Source organism: Eufriesea mexicana, unplaced genomic scaffold, assembly GCF_001483705.2.
Source record: "Eufriesea mexicana isolate 0111107269 unplaced genomic scaffold, ASM148370v2 scaffold3737, whole genome shotgun sequence".
NCBI lineage: Eukaryota > Metazoa > Arthropoda > Insecta > Hymenoptera > Apidae > Eufriesea > Eufriesea mexicana.
In genome coordinates this window covers 1,253-25,720 of record NW_016911736.1, presented here as the reverse complement: position 1 = coordinate 25,720, position 24,468 = coordinate 1,253, and the positions used below count along the sequence as shown (strand labels likewise).

Sequence of the window (24,468 nt, the reverse complement as noted above, 5' to 3'; positions counted from 1 at the left end):
AGAAGCAAATGGAAAAGTTATTTTGGGTAGCAAAATCAAGTTGCGTGGTCCCTGCGGGAAGGTGAAGCGTATATTAAGAAAAGCATAAAAGCAGGGCCCTTGACGACCAAAACAGAGTCCTTAGAAATTAATTGTGACCAGCACGAGCGTGAGTCACTTGGTGTTGGAAAGAGAGTTAAATTAGAATGCGTCTTTGTGTGTTTTCGTTTCGTTATCTTGGTGTTCTTTTACTAAGTTAAATTAATTTTATGAGTTTTGAGTTTGTGTTATTCGGTTCTTGTTCTGTCATTTTTTTGGTGTCTCGAAACCAGTTTTCGCCAGCCTACAATAGTAATAAATTAATTTTTTAATTCGAATCGTATTATTTTTTATTTATGGTTGTATATAAATTTCTGTAATCCTAATTCTAATCTGTAATCTTAACTAATCTGATCTCTGTAATAAAACTTGTTGCATACATATTTCACGATGGAAAATGAAGGAATAAAAATTTGGAATCATTTTAAATCGAAAGGATTAAAGGAATTAAAGTGTTTCACAGTTCCTAGTGTACTTATACGATACATACCTTTTTTACAACTGAAATCTTGTTAAAACAAGATGAAAACAAGGTAAAAAAGAAATAAGAAATTTTAGATCTTCGACACTTTATATAGATCATGAAATTCAATAAAAAGTGACTATAAGCCTTTGAAAAGCTGTTTGTTGAGCTCAGTAAGATAGAACTCTTAAGAATGTTTGTTCCTGCACTTTCATCAGCTATGTTCATGAAACTGAAGAATTTTGCACTTCTTCCTTTAGTATACTTTCGATCTGAGGTAAAGAATTCTTCAACCATGCTGTCACGAAGTTTCCATTTGCCTCGACAAGGGCAGCAGCATACCTTGTGCCCTTCATGCTATCGTAGTTGCTCTCCCTGAATATTTGAAGCTGTGAAATAATTTAAAAATGCAAAATATCACATACCGAAATATGAAGCACAAAATATTAACAATAAATTCTAATATATAAAATACGAGATACTGAGATATAATTAAAATATAAAATAATAAATATTTAAATATATAATATAAAATTTTTAATTCTAAGATATAAGGTATAAAATAATAAATACTGAAATATTAAGCATAAAATACTAAATATTAACCCTTTGCACTCGGCGAATTTTTCGTTAGAGAAAAATAGTAATTCGAAGACTTTCTGACATAAAGTCGACGACATTTTTAAAACGGCAAATAAGAAATCGTATGTAAATTAGGACGTAAAATTATATTGCTTCGATATTTCAAGCATCGTTGGGTAATTGTAAATTTGATATATTAATTAACGTCCATCTTTAGAATCTGATTAAATGGCGACTAAGAGGCGCCTCTCCAGTGCAAAGGGTTAAATACTGAAATGCTGAACAAAGTACTACAGTATTAAATATATGTAAAATAATGAATGATTAATAATTTCTTACGTCTTCCAAATCCTGTTCCGTGGTTAGACCATTTACCATAGACAACACGAAAGATTTGAGTACCGAATAAGATCCAGAGAATCTAAATCAAAGTCGAAGAGGGGTGAATTTTATTACCATATTTCTTCTTTCACGCAGAATCTTTTACAAAAGTATTTAAGGTACCTCTGCGCAATTTCCTGCCAATTTGCACGAACGAATCGCGATGCAACTTGCGCCGCGGCTGGATTTTGTGGAAATGCTTTTAAAATCACTGATATTTCATCCTCTTGGAATCGTTCTTCGTGAAGTATCTCGCTCAGGATGCTGTTGTCGAAGAGAAATACAAACAGTGTCACAAGTCACGTTGAAAACTGTGCACTTTTCAAAATTTCGAAAATGTCCATTTCATAGACATGTATAAAATTTTAAATGTCTCGTGATTTATAAATATATTTCTGAAAATTAGTCTATATCAATTTTTATAAAAATATACAAGTATCTTCTACTATATTAATTTGATGCAAAGATATCAGTTTCATTTATGTATATTTTTAAATGTAGAATTATATGAAATGTGATTACATTAAATTATAGTAATCGAATGTTGTACTCAAAAGCTGTTATAATTGTCATTTTAATATGTTAATGATGATAAACTGTATTACCTATTTTATTACTTATTAATTTCTCTCTTTAATTTCAGGTCTCTTTTATTTTTGAAACTTAATACTTATTAAGAACTATTAATTTTTTATTCTACCAAGAAATTGTATTTAGTATTACTGCTATTGACTTAACGTAACAACGTTCTCTAAATCAAAGATAAATTTAAAACAATAAATAAATGAATTTTATCTACAGAAAATAAATCAAGTGTGCTTTATATAATTTACTTTTTCAGTAACTGTTACTAATATCTAGCTTTCAAGAGAAATATTGCATTCGGTATTAAAAAATAAAATAATAAAAATTCATGAGATACCACAGTGTTTGAAAGCAATTGAATATTTTCTATTAAATATATCGAATGATTTCCTTTCCTTAATGTTAATAATTTAATACTATTTTGTAATATAAGCGTGAAAGTTTCAAAAATACAATGAAGTGTCCTCTATAGAAGCAACGTACGTTCACGTGTAGCAATAAAAGTTCGAAAAAGCTCTCCAAAATAAAGTGGAATATTCCCTTACACCACCTCGATTTTACGAACCCTTCTGGATTTCACCACTTTTTTCTACTCGTTGTTAGAGAGCGTAAAGTGTACTCATTTTAACAGCTCGTAGAATTTTACAGTGAAATTTTTAAAACATTTGATATATTAGAGATTAATTTAAAAATTAATCAAATATAATAAGATCGAAGAATATAATTTATCGATTTTTATAAAATTATCCTACTAGGTGAAATCATGAAACAAGCTCGTGAACTTCCTTGAAAACGTAACTGAAATTAATAATTATATGAAAATAAAATATCTTGGAAAATTATTAATTTTTCATAGATATATCTAAAGATAACTTAAACTTGATAAATGAAATTTATATTACGTGTCATTTTTATAACTTTTTAAAGGTAAACTAAGTTAGTATAGTATATAAGTTAGTATAATATACAAAGTAGAAAAGATAACTGAAGACAGAAATTAATATCAGTTAATAGTTTTAAAAATTTATAAAATAAATTTGACAGATATTCAAATTTCATGTATTTGGCATAATATATAGAAAGTACACATAATATTATAAATTCGTACCTTCTACTAACTACGTTGCAAATCACCTTTAAAAAATTATTGTAATTACATCTACAATATAAACATCAAACTATACATATACAAATATACACAAGTATGTAAAAAATATTTATGGAAATATTTATAGAAAAAACAAGTATGAAAGTACTATGGAAAAAATATTTATAAACACTAATATTTTTTCATAAATATGTTATAAACTTCTGAATATAAAAAATAAATAAATAAAAAATAAATAAAAGGAATAACAATATTAAAAATAAATGAAGAAATTAAGGCATACGATATTAAGGTGTAAAAGAAGTTAAAATTATATGAAGTAAATGATAAGATACTTTAAAACGTGGGTTCAATTACGTAATGAAAACGCAAAAATTGCAGAAAAGATACATGGAAGCACATGATACCGATACAAAGGGTAGATCACTGCAAAACGATTTCACTTACGATTGTAAAATCCAAGGAGCCTGGAAGCAAGCGAAGGATGATAACAGACGTTTTCTTTCCTCCTCATCTTCGGTGAACGTTACTTTTTCCGTGAAGTAATTCCATTCCTTTCGGCTGCCATAACGCGCGATAGTACAATACAACGTTCCACGGATGTAAGAAGGGACACTGTAACAATTCAATTCGCAGTAACATCCTCGAAAAATTTGAAATGACAAAAAGTTAGAAATTTAAATAAACAATTATAATTATACTCGAAAGTATACATATGTACAGTATAATTATATCGAAATCGTAATGACATCGAAACTTACATTTCATGGGTTTCATTATGGCTCATAGCGTTTTGGAATGCATTTTTCGACCAGTTTAAGCACTCAACATGCTCAAATTCGCATGCTAGTTCTATAGCAATCATTGTCAGGTGTGACCCTTCCTCCACCATTGATCCCACTTCGCTGTACAATGGAGATACGAATCTCGCTATAAATTCCTAAAATTTTATAGAAACATAAGTATGAGTACGTAATGAATTAATTTCTTAACATAGATCTTAACTTTGTGCTACTGAATTTCCTCTTTAAAAAAGAAAAGTCTAATTATTACACTGAGAAAATTGTAATAGATTCTTTGATGCAAAACATATGTAATTTAAAGCTGCAATTTTAAATATATCATAAATTCCTTTGTTATATAATTAATACAATTGAAACTAATTGACAGAAATTAATATCAGTTAATAGTTTTAAAAATTTATAAAATAAATTTGACAGATATTCAAATTTCATGTATTTGGCATAATATATAGAAAGTACACATAATATTATAAATTCGTACCTTCTACTAACTACGTTACAAATCACCTTTAAAAAATTATTGTAATTACATCTACAATATAAACATCAAACTATACATATACAAATATACACAAGTATGTAAAAAATATTTATGGAAATATTTATAGAAAAAACAAGTATGAAAGTACTATGGAAAAAATATTTATAAACACTAATATTTTTTCATAAATATGTTATAAACTTCTGAATATAAAAAATAAATAAATAAAAAATAAATAAAAGGAGTAGCAATATTAAAAATAAATGAAGAAATTAAGGCATACGATATTAAGGTGTAAAAGAAGTTAAAATTATATGAAGTAAATGATAAGATACTTTAAAACGTGGGTTCAATTACGTAATGAAAACGCAAAAATTGCAGAAAAGATACATGGAAGCACATGATACCGATACAAAGGGTAGATCACTGCAAAACGATTTCACTTACGATTGTAAAATCCAAGGAGCCTGGAAGCAAGCGAAGGATGATAACAGACGTTTTCTTTCCTCCTCATCTTCGGTGAACGTTACTTTTTCCGTGAAGTAATTCCATTCCTTTCGGCTGCCATAACGCGCGATAGTACAATACAACGTTCCACGGATGTAAGAAGGGACACTGTAACAATTCAATTCGCAGTAACATCCTCGAAAAATTTGAAATGACAAAAAGTTAGAAATTTAAATAAACAATTATAATTATACTCGAAAGTATACATATGTACAGTATAATTATATCGAAATCGTAATGACATCGAAACTTACATTTCATGGGTTTCATTATGGCTCATAGCGTTTTGGAATGCATTTTTCGACCAGTTTAAGCACTCAACATGCTCAAATTCGCATGCTAGTTCTATAGCAATCATTGTCAGGTGTGACCCTTCCTCCACCATTGATCCCACTTCGCTGTACAATGGAGATACGAATCTCGCTATAAATTCCTAAAATTTTATAGAAACATAAGTATGAGTACGTAATGAATTAATTTCTTAACATAGATCTTAACTTTGTGCTACTGAATTTCCTCTTTAAAAAAGAAAAGTCTAATTATTACACTGAGAAAATTGTAATAGATTCTTTGATGCAAAACATATGTAATTTAAAGCTGCAATTTTAAATATATCATAAATTCCTTTGTTATATAATTAATACAATTGAAACTAATTATTTATATTTAGCCGTATTATTAATATAACTTGAACTGTATTATTAAATGATATTAAAACTTATTTCTAATATAATTAATATAATTAAAATATTATAAATTATTTGATTACATTACAGACATATGGTTATAGGTTTTTATCACGTTACAATTATGTTATTCACTTGCAAATCGTTGAAGAAATAAAATATATTTAATTAATTAATATTTACGTAAAACAGTATACACAAAATTATAGTTAAAATATTATACATATTTAACTGTTATGTATTATAAATATTATACGATGTATTATGTAAATAAATCGGTAATATTACTCACTTGAAAATCAGTGAAGATCGGAGTTTCGTATAAAAGCCTGTTTATCTTGAACATGTGTCGCATAAACGCGGCCCAAGGTAGATAATGCCTCTCCTTCATTTGCATATATTTAATAAAGTCAAAGGTAGTCTCGTATTTCATCAAGCCTATGGCAGTTAGGCTAAAAATGTCGTCTATAAGTGATGCTCTCGTTTCGGGCGGAAACAACTCGGGATTTTCCCTCAGTGCCAATTTTAACAGCATCCAATTTCTTTCGTCGTAATGCACTCGATAATAACCTTGAATAATATTAATAATTGCTTTGCATTACTTTGCAAGATGTTTTTTATTACGAGGTGAGAAAATGAAAAAGATATGTAAGAAATACATATGCATATAATTAAAAAATACTTCAGGTATGTTTCAACCAAGTTCAACTGCTTCAGAGCTACATAATTTGATGCGAATAAACTTTCTGTAATTACAATGTATACGTGGAGGACAGATGAAGTTTAATTTTATTTTCTTAAATAAAATTATTTTTTTTTTTAATGCATTATGTATTTCATATTTTGTATATTATTTTAATAAATATATAATTAAAAAAAAATATACAACTATTGGTACAAATTAATGTAATTTGCAATTCTACCTAAAATATAATAAACTATATATGGCAAGGAATCGATACTTTAGAAGATATTTTAAATTTAATACCAAACAGCAATGCTTAATTGTAATACTCATATTGATACTGTGTACCGATGTGTTCTTACAAATTATCAATAAAACAGTTCAATTAAAATATTTTTGAAAAAGAAAATTATCGAGAATTATCGAGAAAATTACAAGGGCGAAGATATAAAATTGTTAGTACTATTTAGCATTTGAATATTCAATAATTATATACAGTGTCATTATTTCAGCAAATATAATTAGTATAATGAATATAATTTGGCACTTACCAGTCTTGTTTACATTGAAAAGTACCCAAGATTCATTGCAACCAACATCATACAAAGTGATCTTAGGATGAGCTGGGAACCATATTTTTGTTGGAGACGACCAATTGCCATTTTTGTTCATAAAATTTAGCGGAATATACAAAAATTTGGACACACTTTCTTGAGGCCTATCGAGTGCAAATTGTTCCTAAAACAATTAATTCAACACTAATTTCTTTCATCTTATTAAAGATAATAAATTAAATCCCACTTTTATGGTGTAGGTACTATAGCTAGTAGCATTATAATATTTAACAATATTAACATAGAATCTAATTTACACTTTTTAATTTTTCTTTTCTTTTCTCCTAAGACAATTTGAATTGAAAACTATACAGTTATATTTAATATTACAATTTTATAGTGCGTTTCACTATTATCTTTTCCAATCGTGTGTATGTAATGATTTTCGGATTGCTATAAAAGAAATTATATATTATTATGCATAATTATCAATACATAGATTCTGTACTAATATTGCTATATAAAATCTCACATTTTCTAACAATAATATAATATTTGATCTCTTTATATATTTATTTTGAAATTTATAGAAATTCTCTACCACGCTTCCGCCTATTATTTATTCTATAAATTCTTAAAGATCGTATAATAATAAACTCTAATGCAAAACATTATTAAAATTATTGTTATTATATTCAAACTTATTTATTCTATGAATTCTTAAAAATCAAACAACCGTAAAAATTGACTAATGTAAAAGTGACATTATTGAAAATACAGTTACCTGATAAATGATGGCAGATTCCTCTTCGTAATTTCTTATTACAGTTACAAGTGGATATCCACCTTGCGAGATCCAAGAATTCATCGTTTCTTTCAATGAAAATCCAGACGGAAGTTCAGTCGCTTCTTCCTCCAGAATATTCATGAAATCAGCTACATCCGTGCTGTTGTACTTCCTGATTAAATAATAAAACTTCCCTTATTATATTAAAACTTATTAATTAACCAATTATCTCGAAACGGTAAATTAATTCGTCACTAGGATTATCGATACCTTAAATGTATCTAATATTTGTAATTATTAAATAGATCCTGTCAAGTTCAATATTTTCTTGTCAATTTTGAATTCTATTATCTAATGGAACCCTTGACTACAAAATAACTTAGGACACCGATTGAAAAACTAAAGATGAAATGATCACATATTCGATTACCGTAATTATACAAAATAAGCCTTATGACTTATTACACAGATCAACGAAAGGTATTTCCTAAGTATATATTTATATACAATATATTAATTCTTTGTTAGTTAACTATTGGTTCCATCATCGTGTTGATTATGGCAATTGGTAATGGTTGAATTGTTATTTGGTTTTATATAAAAATAAAAAATAAATGGACAAATTATGATAAAAAGTGGAATTTTTCATTGGACAGAGAAATTTAGAACTTTCTCTCTTCCTAAAATAAAATTTATGGTCTCAGAAAGTTTTTATTACATTTCACTATACTAATATACCGAGGTACACAGACAATTTCACCAAAGAATTTTCGGATTGCAAAGGATTAATATATACATCCTACGTATATCTCTCGTATTTGGAGATATACATATATCTCTAAATACTTTCTAACACGTACACACTAGATATCAACAAGAAAAAAAGCACAGTGGTGCCATAATACACCATGCAGGAATATAAAAAAGAAAAAGAGACAAATAGAAAAAAAAAAAAAAAGAAAAACAGAAGAGAATAAATCTTAATAATCCTGCAATAGGCGATTAATCACAATTAATATGTAGACGGGTCGATTATCGTCGCAACTTAATTTCCAAGTTTCTCGGGTGTCAATTCTTATGAAATGGCGATTAATTAAAACGGTGGCCGTTGAAGCAGTACGCCATTGTAGGCACAAAACATTTTCTCGCGAATAATATACCCACCACCTGGTTATCAGTTTCTTGTAGCTGTTCCTAAAGGCGGTATCACTTATCGCACCATGCAACATGCGTATCAGACATGCACCTACAAGAAGCAATTAAAAATGCAAAAACATTTTCGCCCACCAGCGATATCCTGAAACCTAAGACTAACGATAAGCTGGATTACCGGTTTACCTTTCGCGTGTTCGTCGTTAAGAGACTGCAACAGACGATAATTGACATTCTCGTGGAGGGGCCTTGAGATGCTGTAACCGTCTATCTCCAGCAGTCGTAGCTGAACATCGATGATGAAAGAGTCGCTCGAGTTGGATGACGAGTCTATCTGAAAATGGAATTTTATTACAACGGTTTACGACGTTGTCTTCGTTTCCACGGTTTCTACGCGAATTCAGTTGCTTGCCTTCCGAACGATCTCGTGTCCGATGTAAATCAACAGACTCTCGAAGAACCACGCGTCTGTCCGGTTCGCGTTCATAAACTCGTCGAGCCACTGCTGGCCTATCAGGGTAGCCAGGACCTTCAGAGCGTTGTGCCTTGTTACTATAGGGGAGCTGTTAGTGGCGTAGAACAACGATTGCCTGAAAAATTTGGACAGTATGGATTAGATCGTACGAGCTCGGATCAGATCTGTCGATGAGAGGTTCTAGGGAGTGAACAGTTTAGGGGATGTTGTAGAAATGGACTTGGAGATTAACTCTTTGCACTCGGTAGAGAAAAACAGAGTTTCGAAGATTCTTTGATATAAAGTGGGCGATCTGTGTAAATTAACATGTAGAATTGTTTTATTTCAATATTTTACGCATTGTTACGTTATTTTAAATTCAATATGTCAATTTATGTCGATCTTTAGAATTTTATTAAATGACGAGTGCAATTTCGAGTGCAAAGGGTTATAGTAAGATACGATGAAGTGATTGGAAAAAATTCGGATAATACAATAGTGCAAATAGTACAATAGTACAAATAAACTGGTTTTGATTCTTATTTATTATCGTTGTTGTTGCCATCGCCACCGTCGTTGTTATTGTTATTGTTGTTGTGGTCGCTGTTATTAGTATTGTTGCTGTCGTCGTTGTTATCATTATTGTTGTTATTGCTGTTGCTGTTGTTGTCGACATAGTAGTTGTTATTATTGTTATTGCTGCTGTCATTATTGTCGTCGTCGTTGTTGTTGTCTAATTAGTATGCTTATTATTATTATATTTTTTGCATTGTATTAAATAAGCTCATTCTAGGTCTTATTACTTATTGTTTTAATATTTATTGTTAGTATTATTATTGTTATGATTATATAATTATTATGTTTACTATTATTATGTGATTATGAAGTTTATTGTTATTATTGTATTTATTACCATTATAATATTTATTATTGCTGTACTTAATTATAAATCAAACGTAACGTAAAGCACATCTATTAGCGAAAAGTAATAATGACTCTTACTTCATCATAATTAATCCTGGACTACCCATGTTCTCGTCGATCCCCGGAGGCAAGCCTACTAGATCCAACTTAGGCAAGGGATAAGACATAAAAAAGACGTCGATCAAATTAATAACGACTTGGCTGAGTTTGTCAAACAGATAAATCTCTTCTGAGCTTCTGTTCGAATTGGACCAGAACGTCGCTACCATTTCGGTGTCCCCTACAATTGTCGTCTTCATACTCTCCACATGGCCCATAACGAAAGCGAAATTATGCGGTGACAGAGGCGGAGAATCGTCGAATCTGTCGACTATCATTGAATTGTTCCAGCTTGAAACAATAAAGCACGATTATACTGGTATTTATTTTCCTCCTCCTTTTCCCCTTTCTTTATTCTCCCCTCAATTAAAAAGCACACAGGATATTCGTAAATCTCGATACAAATTTTCGCTACGTCGTTCTTCTCTGCTTCTCGATTTGTAGAACTGACCAATTTTATGATAAACGTGGAAATAAATATATGCATGTATAGTATAGAATTATCAGAATTGTTCGGTTTAAATATTCTACGATTCATATACGATGAAAAGAATTTTAAGAGAAAACTGTCGCAATTTTTTTAATTTCTTGAAAATTTTCTAGTATCAAAGTAAAAAGATGGAGTGAAATTATGAATGAAGCGAAATATCCGAAATGGAACGGAGATTCAGCTTCGATGTGTCCTCAGACACGATCAGTTTCATTGAAAAGTGGGTCTTGCGGAAAGACATGGCATGAATTACTTACGCATCCCATAAACTCCTGGGGGGCATATTCGAGAGGACTGTCATTTCTTTGGGACGTGCCACGAATACGGAGAAAACCGACTTGTGTACCGTATCGTCGAAAACCGGGAAGAGACAACGAGCACCGGAACGTTTCAATTTCGTGCCCATTAGCCATCTGACATGAAAACACCGAATATCGTATACAGTTTCTGAAACCACTTTTGCTTGCAAATCTTTCCAATACCAAAGATCATGAAAGATTCATATAATTCGTAATATTCATTCCTTATTTTACACTGCTACTTTGAGTTATTTTACACTAGAATTAAGTTTCACGTGTTTTATTTTTATAATCTCCAAAAACTAGCTATTTTCAACAAAATTAACGCAAACTTTTATTTGAGTGGAAACTAATTATGTTATAGTTATTTGTTTTTAACGTAGCGATAAATATTATTATCATTTGTGCATAATATATTTAAATGTTCATTACAGGTTGGTAGTTTTGTATTAACTGATATATGAAGAGGTTTAACGTGTAATTAACTGCTTTTCAATTGTAATGAATTATAAATAGTATCGATTAATGTTGAAAGCAATCATTTTGGCTGGTTCAATGACTCTGATGTTGAAGAGTGGCAAATAATTTAAAAAATAAAATTTTATAAGAAAACAGTGACATGATGTTATAATAATTAATATCTTTGGTATATTCCAGCGGACATAGAATTTAAAAATTATTTTCCCATAAAGTGTGACTGACTATATTCCAAAATTTTCAGAAAAAATTCTATTTTATGTGAAAACGCTTCAAAGATTTTTAAATCTCAAGATCTATAAATGATACATAATAAATGTACAATTTCTAAAGACATAAGTGATTCTTTTTAACCTAATTAATCTTATTAATACGTATACTTAATATGTTTCTGTAAAAGTCTTGGCTAATTGTAAAATCTTTCAATCTGAAAATCAAATCCACTAGAAAGTCTTATTTCCGGGAATGAAATTATATTTATGAGTATAGAAACTACATTTCTGCTCTGTAAATTGCAAATATGAATAAATAAGAAAATCTAATCGCAACCGACATAGTGCTTCTTCTCAATACATCTTCAAAAGTACAGAATCTACTGCCATAGCCGTGACATAATTTCCGTATACTCTGTACACTCAGGATTCTTCTACCCCCTTAGGGTCTGACCCTCCCATTGATCTCTACTCCTAGCTCGCTGGCTATTGAACTTCTTTACCCTTTCATTTCGAAGAATGTATATACATATAAATTTTCGAAAAATGTATAAGAAATAGACATTTATATCACATATATTATAATGCAAATATCATATACACATACCATACATACATATATATATAGTATATACTTTTATATCACAAACAATACTATATATATTACGTATGAATTCCGTATGTATTATGTATGTATATTATATATGTATAGAACATATAAATTACACACTGCAATGTATAATTATTATACATTATATACAGGGTGGTTCAGAATGAACTATGCGACTTGACAAATAAAATATATATCTATGTACATACACATTTATTGTAAATTTTATTCCATTTGATTATTATTTTATTTCTTTATAGTGTAAGTACATCCTTATTGAATTATCTATTTATAAACATATAAATATATTTTAAAAAATATTATATCGATTTTATATGATAAGAAGATTTGAAAAATATTATTTTCTTTGATCTACAGTTCTTAAGAACCCGGAAACTTTTTGTATTTTTCAGACATTGCTATATTTACTAATTATGAAGGTTTAAGAAAAATATGTTTTAGAAAATATTATGTCAATTTTATATGAGAAGACAATTTGAAAAATATCATTTTCTTTGATCTGCAATTCTTAAGAAATCGGAACCTTTTTGTATTTTTCAGGCATTGCTATATATTTATTAGAATATTTCATACTACTCTCGGCAACGTAAAACTCTTCATAAAAAAGATATAAAAATTTTAAAGTAGTAGAAAACTACTTAAAATTAATAAATAGATGATATTTAAAGAAATAAGAACAACGTGCATGTAAAACTTACTTTTTCTCGCCAGACGTGCTGTAATTTCCAATAAAAAATACATTTTCATCGATTATGGTCTCGTATTCGATTTCCAATGAATAGAGTCCTCGTTGTATCCGAGATTCCAGGAGGATCGTGTGAAGTTCTTTATCCTCGTCCACATTGTATTCCGTAATCCGGATATTCGATAAATCATTTTCTGAAGATCCATCATGCGTTGTAGATCCCAATTGTTTATTATCCACGTTTGAACCTCTAACTTGGTCAGTGTTGGAAATCGAAGCGTAATTTACCAAAGAAACCTTGGATCTTTCAACAGACGACATGTCGTCCGTTGGAAATTTATTCTTTTCGAACAGCACTGCCTCATTTTCCGTCAATGTTACCATAACGTCATTTTCTATGGAATACACGGTGCGGGGAACTGGAAATAAATGAGTTACTTGTATGCATGCATGAATTTATTATAGAATTTAATCTTTACGCTTTATATTCAGGATATATTTTAATACTTTTTCTTGTAATAAAATTACCGAAGATTAAATATATTTGTATAACAGAGTAAATATTACAGATATATTGAAATATAATCAAAACTCCGCGAAGTAGAAAGTAAAATTAAAGTAAAACAACTTTTAACTAACTTTTAATACAAAAATCTAGTAATTAAAGTTATAGTTTTATAGTAATTTATATAGTAATTTTGGAAACTTGATAAAGGAAATAAAATAGACGATATTTTTATTTGAGAAGGACGTAATAAGAAATACAATAAAATAATATAATACGAAATTTCGTAATTAAATTTTATATCGTAAATGTAGAAATTTAATGAAAATTGGGATGAAATAAAACAGAAAAACCGATACCTTTGTGTGAGAATAACGTATGAGAATCAAAAAGATAAAATTACTAAATTAAAAATGTAGTAATTACATTTTCGATATTAAGTCCAGAAATTTAATGAAAAAATAAAATAAAATAAAATAAATGAAGCTGATATTTTTCAATAGAAGTAACGCAATAACAATTTAAATATCCTTCTCTGTTATACGTTCTTTGATATAAAAATAGTTAACAATGTATTTTTTAATTGTACTCGATATTCGTTAAAAATAAAAACGATTCGAAGAAATGAAATATCTGTAACTGACTCCAATAAAAACATAAAAAATTTGTATCCCAATATGTAACGAAATTATTACGTTACAAAATTCACGGAACGATGAATTTACGTATTTTAACCGCGATATTTTTATAAATAAATTAAAACTGGTAAAGATATTAAAATAACATTACCAAATTGAATCTCTGCACTCGTAGATTTTTTTCAATAATATAACTTGTAATAATTTTCAAATTGACAATAAATTTCGATAAAGGATTTTGCAGTAATTAGAATAAAAGTTGAGACAGTTAACAACAAGATTAAATGCAACAAATAAGTTCCATATAGCCTTTTACAGTAATTAGAAAAAAATTATGACAGTTGTTGGAACGAACATAAGAAATTTATGACGTGGCCTGAAAGAGTCTAGATGTAGTGGCAGAGTTTTTCCAACTAAGGAAGAAAACCTAAAAATCCTGGGTTAGTTGTCAAGAAGAAACGTACCCTGTGACATTCTTTCTTACTGACATAATTTATTTTTACATTAATATATATTATATATTTTAGAACAAAGGTGACCACGCAAGAGGATCGAATGGATGTGTATGTCAGAGCCTAATGCGATAGACGAGCGGAAGTTAGTTTATGAGTGCGGAGTGTGTTTTAAGTAGCTAGTCCAACGTGATTGCGGGGAAAGAGGCATGACTGGAAAGGAAAGCCTAAGTGTGAAAAGGGACAGAATGAATGGTTTAAATAAGGGTGCAAGGGCGCAGGCGAGTCAGAGTGTGTAAGAAGTGCAAGTCAGTCAAATAGTTCAGTTTAACAAGAACAGTGTAAGTCAAATCGGGTCACCGATTTGGTTCAAATTTTATAAGTTTATAGATCTTATCAGGCAGTTTAAGAAAATATATCATTATAAGAGCAACTACTCAGTAGTTTTTGAGATATTTATGATTAAAGTTTTATTACTAAGTTAATTATAGATTTATTTCTACCACTGTCAAAGTGGCGTGGTGACGTAGCGGCGACAGTCAAGAATTCCTATAAAGCAGTTTTTTTCAATCTATTTTCTATTTTGTATTCATTTTTCAAATATGAAAACATTGTAAATAAAAAATTGTAAATAAAATTTCTTAATAAAAAATTTATTTTTTACGCTTTTTTATGCTAGTATATATTTGTTACAAAATAATAAGAATATTATGCCAGAAAAACACTTTTTTATAGCAATCTTATTTACTAGTAACTAATTATTAAATTAAACATTGTATAAGAATGTTGCCTATAATTCCAACTTTGCCGTGTAGCTATAAATATTCATAAATTAATTACAGAAACTTGGAAATTTATTAATTTTCTACTGCCGAATAAATACAAATTTTACCGCCTGCGATCAGCACCATCTATGATTTGGGCTCAAAAATCAAGAAAGTGATAGGAATATAGAATGCACAAGGAGGTCGACGAAGTGCTGGTCACGTGATAAACAAGGACAGAGAGGGGATAGAAAAGGATAGAATGGCTCCGATAGTGAAAAATTATTAATTACTCAATTTCCGTAAACAATTTATTTAATACTAAACGAAACTAGAATCAAAATGTGATCAAAAGTTATATGAGAAGATTCGCAAGAACATTGTTTTTATAATGAGTGCATAAAGTTTCATAAATTAATTGCGTAAAGGATAGTAATTAATGAAAAACCAATGGCGTCTTCGATAATCTTCAACAACAATTCAAACACTGCGCAGAGCAATTATTAATAATTAATTAATTAGGGACAAATTTATATCGAAAAGTATATTGGAAAGTTCTTGAAGGATCTGCCTTTAAGATGCAATTATAAAAGTTCATAAATTAATCACAGATATTGAGTAATTTGCGAATTTTCCACTGCAGAAATGGTTTATTAGGTAGTGTCAGGAGCACATAACCAGAGTTAGTAATCTAGTAAATTGAAGTCAGTGCCATCTTTAAGTTTGGACTCGAACCTCAGGTTCAGCAAGATGAACACAGATGGCGACAGGAGAGTGCTTGAAACCACATTACGTGATGGCGGAATAAAGAAAACAATAAAATGACATAAATAACTAACATACATTCTCTTTCCTTGTTTTTATTCACTTGAGAACCCCATAACGATTTCTACATTCTTTAATAAGTTCAGCCCAAGGAATGGTTTTAATTGGACAATCAGCATTCGCTTCTTTACCTGGCAGACGAGAAATCTGCAATGGTACGTGTGTCAATACAATGATAAAAGCTCCTGTATTAATCACGGAAATTCAGTAATTTGTTAATTTTTCTCCAAGAGAACAGGAGAGTGCATAGAAAATGGGAAAAGAATTGCAAGAAAACGCAAGAAGCATTGTTGTGTCCATGGAGGTATACCTGCATCAAGCAAAAGAATGTAAGTTTTTGTATTAACATAACCTTAAGTTGTAATTAAGTAGTGTAACATATAAACCATTGTTTTTCTATGTTTTATTAGTGATAGCAGAGCCTGGTTTTAAAAGGACAATATTCCGTTGAAGTAGATGGACACGTACAACAGGGGAAAAATATTGAACTCGTGAAATATCACCAGCATACAGTCATTAGATGCCACTAATTATTTTTTATGCGACGAAAATATTGAAACAGTAATAATACCAGCGTAGAGTCATTAGATGCCACTAATTATTTTTTATGCGACGAAAATATTGAAACAGTAATAGAAATATGTAAGGTATGATATATCTATCGGATTTTAGTTTGGCTAGCCATGTGACATACAAGACAGAAATATTTGATGGCAAAATGAAGATTTAGAAAATGGAGATGGTATTGGCACACAAAAGGAAATAAAATTAATTTAGATGATGGCCTGTTATAACAACAAGATATAGAGAATACAGTAGGATCGGAAGGTATGTTGTATTCCTGTATTGTATGAATATTAATATCAGTGGTCGAAGTCACTGATCAATATGAATGCATTAAGTTTCAGAATGCTTGAACCATGGTATATAAAGACAAGAAAAAAGTTCAAATGAAAACAGTGAGGAAAGAAATTGCTTATTATCTGGAATCTGGAAATAGAAAGGAGGCAGCACATGTATCAACATAGTTTGATGTATGGTTTCCATATACAAATATGAGGACCATTGAAGAGATGAAGAATGAGCATTTGGTAATAGTTATAAAAGTTAAAGATAAATCGAATGTAGAGTGTGAATATTGCATTAAGGCACAAATGTGTAGAAATATCTCTAGGAACTTGGAACTTAACTTTAAAAAGCAGCAGGAATAATGGGGCTGTGGCACATGGAATTGATTGGGCCAGTGAAGCCAACGTTAAAAGGAGATAAAGGTATGTCTTATTTGCTGATGATTATTCGAGAAAAGAACCATTTGATTGACTAATTTATAAATGACTAAAAATTTAATATGAAATATTATTGACAAAGGATTTTTTTTATTATAGGAAACTTACAGACATGAGTAATATTTATATGCAAGTGCCAGCCACTAAGGGTAAAGTACTAAGTATTAGTTAATAATATTTCAATGAATTGTATCTGTTTTTTAAAAATTTAACCGATATACAATATTTACTTTCTAAACTTCTATATTAATATATTAAATAATTTCTAATTTGAATTACAATAATAAATAATACATTTTAATAAATTTGATTTTAAAGGTATTTCACATTAATAAAATTAATATATTTGTTGTAGCTCGGTTATAATGAAAACAACTGTTGGTGACAGTGAGTTTGAATTACGGGCAAAAGAAACTCCAAGGGCATAAAGAAATTTCATACAATTATGTATGGATGGTTATTGAGATGACAGTATATTTCATACACAAGGTGGTAATCCCACAGGTACAGGAGAAGGTGGTAAAATATATGGAGATTACTGGAGAATCTATATATAGTATGCTTAAACTCGAAGAAGCACTTGTAGATGAGGTAAATTTAATGTTTGCAAGAATATATAACAAGAATTCATATAAATATAATATTTCATCTTTTTTGTAGAATGATAGACCACTTTATCCTCCAAGATTGATGGAAACTATAATATTGAACAATGCATTTTCTGATATTATACCAAGAATAATAGTACAGGTAAGTGAAGTTGTAAAGGACAGTTCAAAAACTAAAACTGCAGCAGTAAAGTAAAAATCATACATGTTTGAAGAATTTAGCCTTGATAGTATTATTCTTTGCAATGAAAAATTTAGTTACAGAAATTTCAATCTTTTATCATTTGAAGAAGAGGCAGAGGAAGATGAAAAAGAATCTGTGAAGAACAATTAAATAAAAAGTTTAGTGGTAAGGGCAAATCAGGTCATAATTATTTAACTCATCCAAAATTAAGCTCACAACCAGCTGTTGAACCACCTTGCAAATAAAAAATGGAAGAAAGACCGCAGTAGAGATTGGGAAAGTTACGAATAAGTAAAAACTCAAGAAGAATTAGAAGTTATAAAGAAAGAGAGTTAATTAATTGTTTACATTATAACTATGTTATAGAAAGTAGGAATTTTTAGTAACTGTCTTATACTTATATTTTCAGTGCGATGAAGGAAAGGATAAAAAATAAATTGGTGGATGCAAAGAAGAAACCGAAGATAGTAGAAAATTATAAAATAGATTATGCTGAAGATGATAAAGATATAATGGAAAATGAATAGAGAATAAATGACTCCTTATGAGGTTCAGCACGAAAGAAAACCGAGGAGATGCATGACAAGAGAGATAAATGCAAGATAAATCAATATCTAGAATTATTAGGATAAGTCATGTATTTAAATAGAATTATTTGCGGTAGGGTGTATATGTCTATAAATATTGTGACATTTATATATGGTCATTATAATGATAATTATTACGTGATATTTATTACGAAACATCTGTTTCTCGCAACGGTCCGCGATACGGACATCTACTCAGATTCTAATGTCTATATGTTATTGTTTATTATGTTGTTAACAATTAACGTTTATATGTGAAGCTTTTAAAGTGAATAAAAAGTATCTAAGTATGTAACCATCGTAGTTTCATTTTCGTTTTACCATTAATAAAATCATTCGTCTTCTTCCATGATTTCACGTTCGTCGGGTTATTAATAAAGTAAAGAGGAGGGTGTAAAGTGTGTTATACTTATTTATGTCGTTTTATTGTTTTGATTCTCCCGCCCAATGCGTCACGTGGTTTCTAATTCTGCAACTTCGATCAGCGCCATCTATGATTTGGGCTCAAATGATCAGAAAAGTGATAGGAACATAGAATGCGCAAGGAGGTCGCCGAGGTGCTGGTCACGTGGTAAACAAGAACAGAGAGGGGATAGAAAAGGATAGAATGGCTCCGGCAGTGAAAAATTATTAATTACTCAATTTCCTTAAACAATTTGTGAACTTTTATAATTTCATTGCGAAGCTGGAACTTCAGGCTGCATTCCTATATAATTTTCGTAAAGGATTTAACTGTAAATTGTTAGTTATTAATTTTTGCTTTATGGCGTCTATGATTTCGTAAGGACGACCATCACGATCTTCCGCGAAAATATTTAATACTAAACGAAACTAGAATCAAAATGTGATCAAAAGTTATATGAGAAGATTCGCAAGAACATTGTTTTTATAATGAGTGCACAAAGTTTCATAAATTAATTCTGTAAATGATAGTAACTAATGAAAAACCAATGGCGTCTTCGACAACAATTCAAACACTGCGAAGAATAATCATTAATAATTAATTAATTAGAGACAAATTTATATGGAAAAATATATTGGAAAGTTCTTGAAGGATCTGGCTTTATGATGTAATTATAAAAGTTCATAAATTATTCCCAGAAACTGAGTAATTTATTAATTTTCTAGTACCGAATGAAAATTCAAACGATAATAACGGTTCAAAGTTCCAGTTCAATATCACAGATGGCGCTGATCGAAGGCGCTTGAATTTGAATCAGATACTAACTTTGGTTATGTGCTTCCGATACATGCTGTTATTGGACGGTAATTGTGTGATGGATATTTTCGATTGTGAACGGCGAATTAATCTATAACTGGAGAGAATGACATGAGATTGTGGCAATGATGAAAACAAAAGGAGACCTCGGGTGAGTAATGTAAGGTGGAATGTGTGTGGGTTGTGCTTGTTTTAAGTAAAAAAATATATCAACAGGTTATGGACTGCCAACAGAATGTACGCCACGTGTTTGAATGAGGAAAACAAAATTCGAGAAGGAAATTGGAAGTATCAATAGATGAAAGGATCAAGATGGATATCATACTTGAAAATTTAGAATGGTCTTCACGCTATGGTCTTAAGGTTTGTATTGACATATAACGAAAGGACTAAGAAATGTAGAAAACTGCAAACAAGATTAGTTAACAATGTATAATTACAAAATTTGATAGTTTTTTATTTGAGTGGGGAAAACAAAATTCGAGAAGGAAATTGGAAGTATCAATAGATGAAAGGATCAAGATGGATATCATACTTGAAAATTTAGAGTGGTCTTCACGCTATGGTCTTAAGGTTTGTATTGACATATAATGAAAGAACTAAGAAATGTAGAAAACTGCAAACAAGATTGGTTAACAATGTACAATTACAAAATTTGATAGTTTCAATTGTAGGGAAGGTATTATTACTTGATGTACCAATCTGTACATCAAGTTATGAGATATGGGTAAAATTAAGCAATATCTATGGGAAGGATACAAAGCAGCAAAACACGATACGATAACCCACCACTGCGAGGCTGACAGGTAAGTTTTCAAATTACATGCATTAGGATGTAAAATAGAATAAACAATGTTTATAACTAAAATCTTATGTACATTACCAGATTGTGTATTTGCAACTGTCTGGGATTAATGCAGAAAGAAGAACGGAGAATAAATAATCTCACAACTCAGGTGACTGTCAAGAAGGCAAGATCATCAAAATGATCTATAGCCTACAAAGCTGAAGAGAAGAGGTGTTTCAAATGCAACTCAAACATACATATTGCAAGTGCATGTTGGAAAAAAAAAAGGTAACCAAGAAATTAAATATTTTAGTTGTGGAAGAGTAGAATAAAAATCAGAAAAATTTCTAGAATTAGGAAGAAAAGACAAGGCTCAAGAAGTGTGCTTTCTGTGTGGGACATGTAAGAAATCTAATCATTTGGAAAAAGACTGTTATTTTAAAAACATGAAGGAAAGCAAAGAAGATCAAGAAGAAAAGAAGAAAGTGTGCTTCTTGATAGAGAGCAATGGAACAAAACAATGGATTTTGGACTCAAGAATAACGAGCCATATGCTGAACAAGCTAGAATATTTTAAGGAATAAGAAGCAGTGCGAACAGAAATTGGATTAGCAAAGAGAAACATTTTCATGGAAACTATAGTAAAAGGTAGAATTGAGTTAGATAGCTGTATATTTGAAAATGTTCTGTATGTCTCAAACTTGAAACAGAATTTAATGTCAATACATCTGATAACTCAAAATGTGGTAAGATAATTCTAAGGGTGGTAAAATAATGTTCTAGAAACATAATGTAATAGTTTATAAGAGGAAAACAAAAAATATTAGTAGGGAAGATGTGTATTAATGGACTTTATGTTGTGGACGAATCAAAAGGATTATTATTAGGATTATTATTATTAGGAAAAGAACATTATTAGTAAGGAGGAACAAGCATCTGGTAGTGACACAGAAAATTGGGCTATCTAAATATAGAAAACATGAAAGAGTTGTCCAAGAAAGGCAGCTAGAAATTATACATTCTGATATATGTGTGGGCCTATAGAACCAGAGGCATGCATCAGAAATAGATATGCGATGGCAGTCTTAGATTTTACTAATTTTGTGTTGATATATTTTATGGAAGCATAAACTGAAGCATTACAGATGTTGTTTAAGTATGTTGCAGCAGCAGAAGCAAAGTGGAATAAAATACAGGTTTAAATGCGATAATGAAAGCAGGAGGGTTTACCAGTCATGAATTCAAGAATTAGTGCAGACAAAAGGTAATTATACTAAATTATATGACACTGTATACACCTCAACTGAATGGAAAGACTTAATCGAACATTATTGGATAAGATACAAGCACTTCTGTACATCTGGAATGGAAAAGAAATTGTGGGTAGAAGTTGTGTATTTTGCAGCTTGAATACAACTCCATATGGAAAGTAAGTAGGAGAAAAACCTCACATAAATTATGCATTTTTGAGGAAACCAATATTTTTTGTTTGCAGATTCATTTTAAGGAAAGTAAACTCTGCAAGAATTACCTACGGAATATTATAGATTAGGACTTGTATTGACAATGTAATTAAATAAATGATACAGCATAATCATTGTACTACTGAAGAATATAGTTCAGTTTGACACCAGAATTACTAAAAAGGTCAAAAGCATAAAATAAAGAAGTATGTTTTAGTTAATTAATTATTAATAATTATTGCACAGGGGACATGAACTCATACCAATGATGCTATTGGTTTTTCATTAATTACTAACTTCTATGCAATTAATTTATAAATTACATGCACACATTATAGAAACAATATAAAAGTGCCATTTACTTCTTCGTAACAATAGTTTTTAACATATATGTGTTTGAAACAACATTTTAAACTTACAAAAAGCAAATTTTTAACAAATTTTGTGAATTGACATAACTTATATATACAAATTATATATTTCAGAATGCTTTCACGCATTATTAATCGTGCATTCATAGAATTTTTAAAAATATGTTCAATAAAAATGGTCATATTGCTTATGTATCAAATTTTGTAACAAATTCATATGTATGTATATATATATTAGTATAGAATATATTTTTGTAATTAATTTAATAATTAATTTTATTAAGCTTTCTGTAGTGGAAAATATGTACTTTTTAATTTGTTGTTTTCATAACAGATTATTTGCATTATTGTTATTAATAAAATAAGTATAAGACAACGTTCGATATTCTACATCGATACTTTGGCAAATGGCTATCTCAAGCACAAAGCATCTTCCCGCGAAAACATGCATAGCTTGCCCAATCGCAGCCCACTTCTAGTCGACGCGAATCCAACATGTCGGTAACACGTGGCCAAATGTTTACGCATGTTGAAGTAAAATTTTCAGTGTCGGAGAAATACGTTTCGTAAAGTAGTGCCATCATTCATTAGTGTTTTAATTACTGCAACTGAAGAAATAAATATTCAACAACGATAATGCATAGTATTAGTTCTTATTTCGGAACAGTGAAGAACTTTTGTAACATTTTCGTGATATTTACGAAAGGACCACAACAGAAGTTTATCAAATCGAGAAAACTTTACCAAGAGCAGGATAACTAACTACGAACATTTGATCGGTAGTAATATAACACATGTAGATAAAAGTGAAGTTACATAGTGCAAATCGTCTACTGATACATGTACGACATGAATTAGTGTAAGTGCGATCATATAAGAGAACAGAATAGTCACGTGTCATCGATTGTAGATTCCAGAACTAGATCGTCCACTGTGATATTGGTTAATATTGCTCGGCACAGGCAGTTTCTTAATAGTTATCATATTCTTTCTTCGATTTCAACGGCACATATGTGAAATAAAGCGACGTAAGGGCAAATGTGTATCAAATTGTGCTGTGTTGTTACGTGTATCGTTATCGTATAGATATTGGAAATTTCAATCATGCACTGCCATATTTCTATATCACTCATTCGAATAGATTATCACCGTTTTTTTTCTAAATACAGTGACGAATGTGGAAGGGCGTGGCAGGTCGTACTGCGACGTTATCTCTCATGGCTTAGTTCTTTGAAACTTCCGTTTTTGATTTTAATTTTTCATTATCACTTGATAGAACGGGCTCTTCTCTAATAGAATCAGTGTTTTTTTCTCGATTTTCGCCGTTTTTTTCTAAATACAGTGTTGGAAGTGGACGCGTGTGACAGGTTGTACTGTGACGTTATCTTTCGTGGCTTAGTTCTTTGAAACTTCTGTTTTTGATTTCAATTTTTCATTATCACTCGATAGAACGGGCTCTTCTCAAATAGAATCGGTGGTTCTTTTTCGATTTTCGCCGCTTTTTTTCTAAATACAGTATCGGAAGTGGACGCGTGTGACAGGTCGTGGTGCGACGTTATCTCTCGGGGCTTAGTTCTTTGAAACTTCGTTTTTGAATTTTGATTTTTCGTTATCACTCAATAGAACTGGCTCTCCTCTAATAGAATCAGTGGTTTT

At 30.1% G+C, this 24,468-nt stretch overlaps 1 protein-coding gene across 1 annotated transcript; it reads right to left on the bottom strand.

Annotated features, from left to right (window-relative positions):
* Positions 1-765: 765 nt before the first annotated feature.
* On the bottom strand, positions 766-14,740 carry LOC108551131 (thyrotropin-releasing hormone-degrading ectoenzyme). Its single transcript, XM_017905171.1, has 15 exons — positions 14,731-14,740; positions 13,137-13,542; positions 11,077-11,232; positions 10,309-10,620; positions 9,265-9,442; positions 9,039-9,186; positions 8,865-8,946; positions 7,698-7,872; positions 6,911-7,097; positions 5,967-6,244; positions 5,243-5,421; positions 4,929-5,096; positions 1,628-1,768; positions 1,463-1,544; positions 766-930 (listed from the first exon to the last, which is right to left on the bottom strand). The coding sequence occupies exons 1-15, from the start codon at positions 14,738-14,740 to the stop codon at positions 766-768; spliced, it is 2,667 nt and encodes an 888-aa protein (XP_017760660.1).
* Positions 14,741-24,468: the final 9,728 nt, after the last annotated feature.

What these genes read in the sequence shown, in the direction of transcription:
- LOC108551131 (XM_017905171.1), bottom strand. An exon ending in TAACGACGAACACGCGAAAG is followed by an intron (nt 8,947 to 9,038) that starts GTAAACCGGTAA and finishes TGCTTCTTGTAG; the next exon opens with GTGCATGTCTGATACGCATG. An exon ending in TTTCAATGTAAACAAGACTG is followed by an intron (nt 6,245 to 6,910) that starts GTAAGTGCCAAA and finishes ATATTATTCAAG; the next exon opens with GTTATTATCGAGTGCATTAC.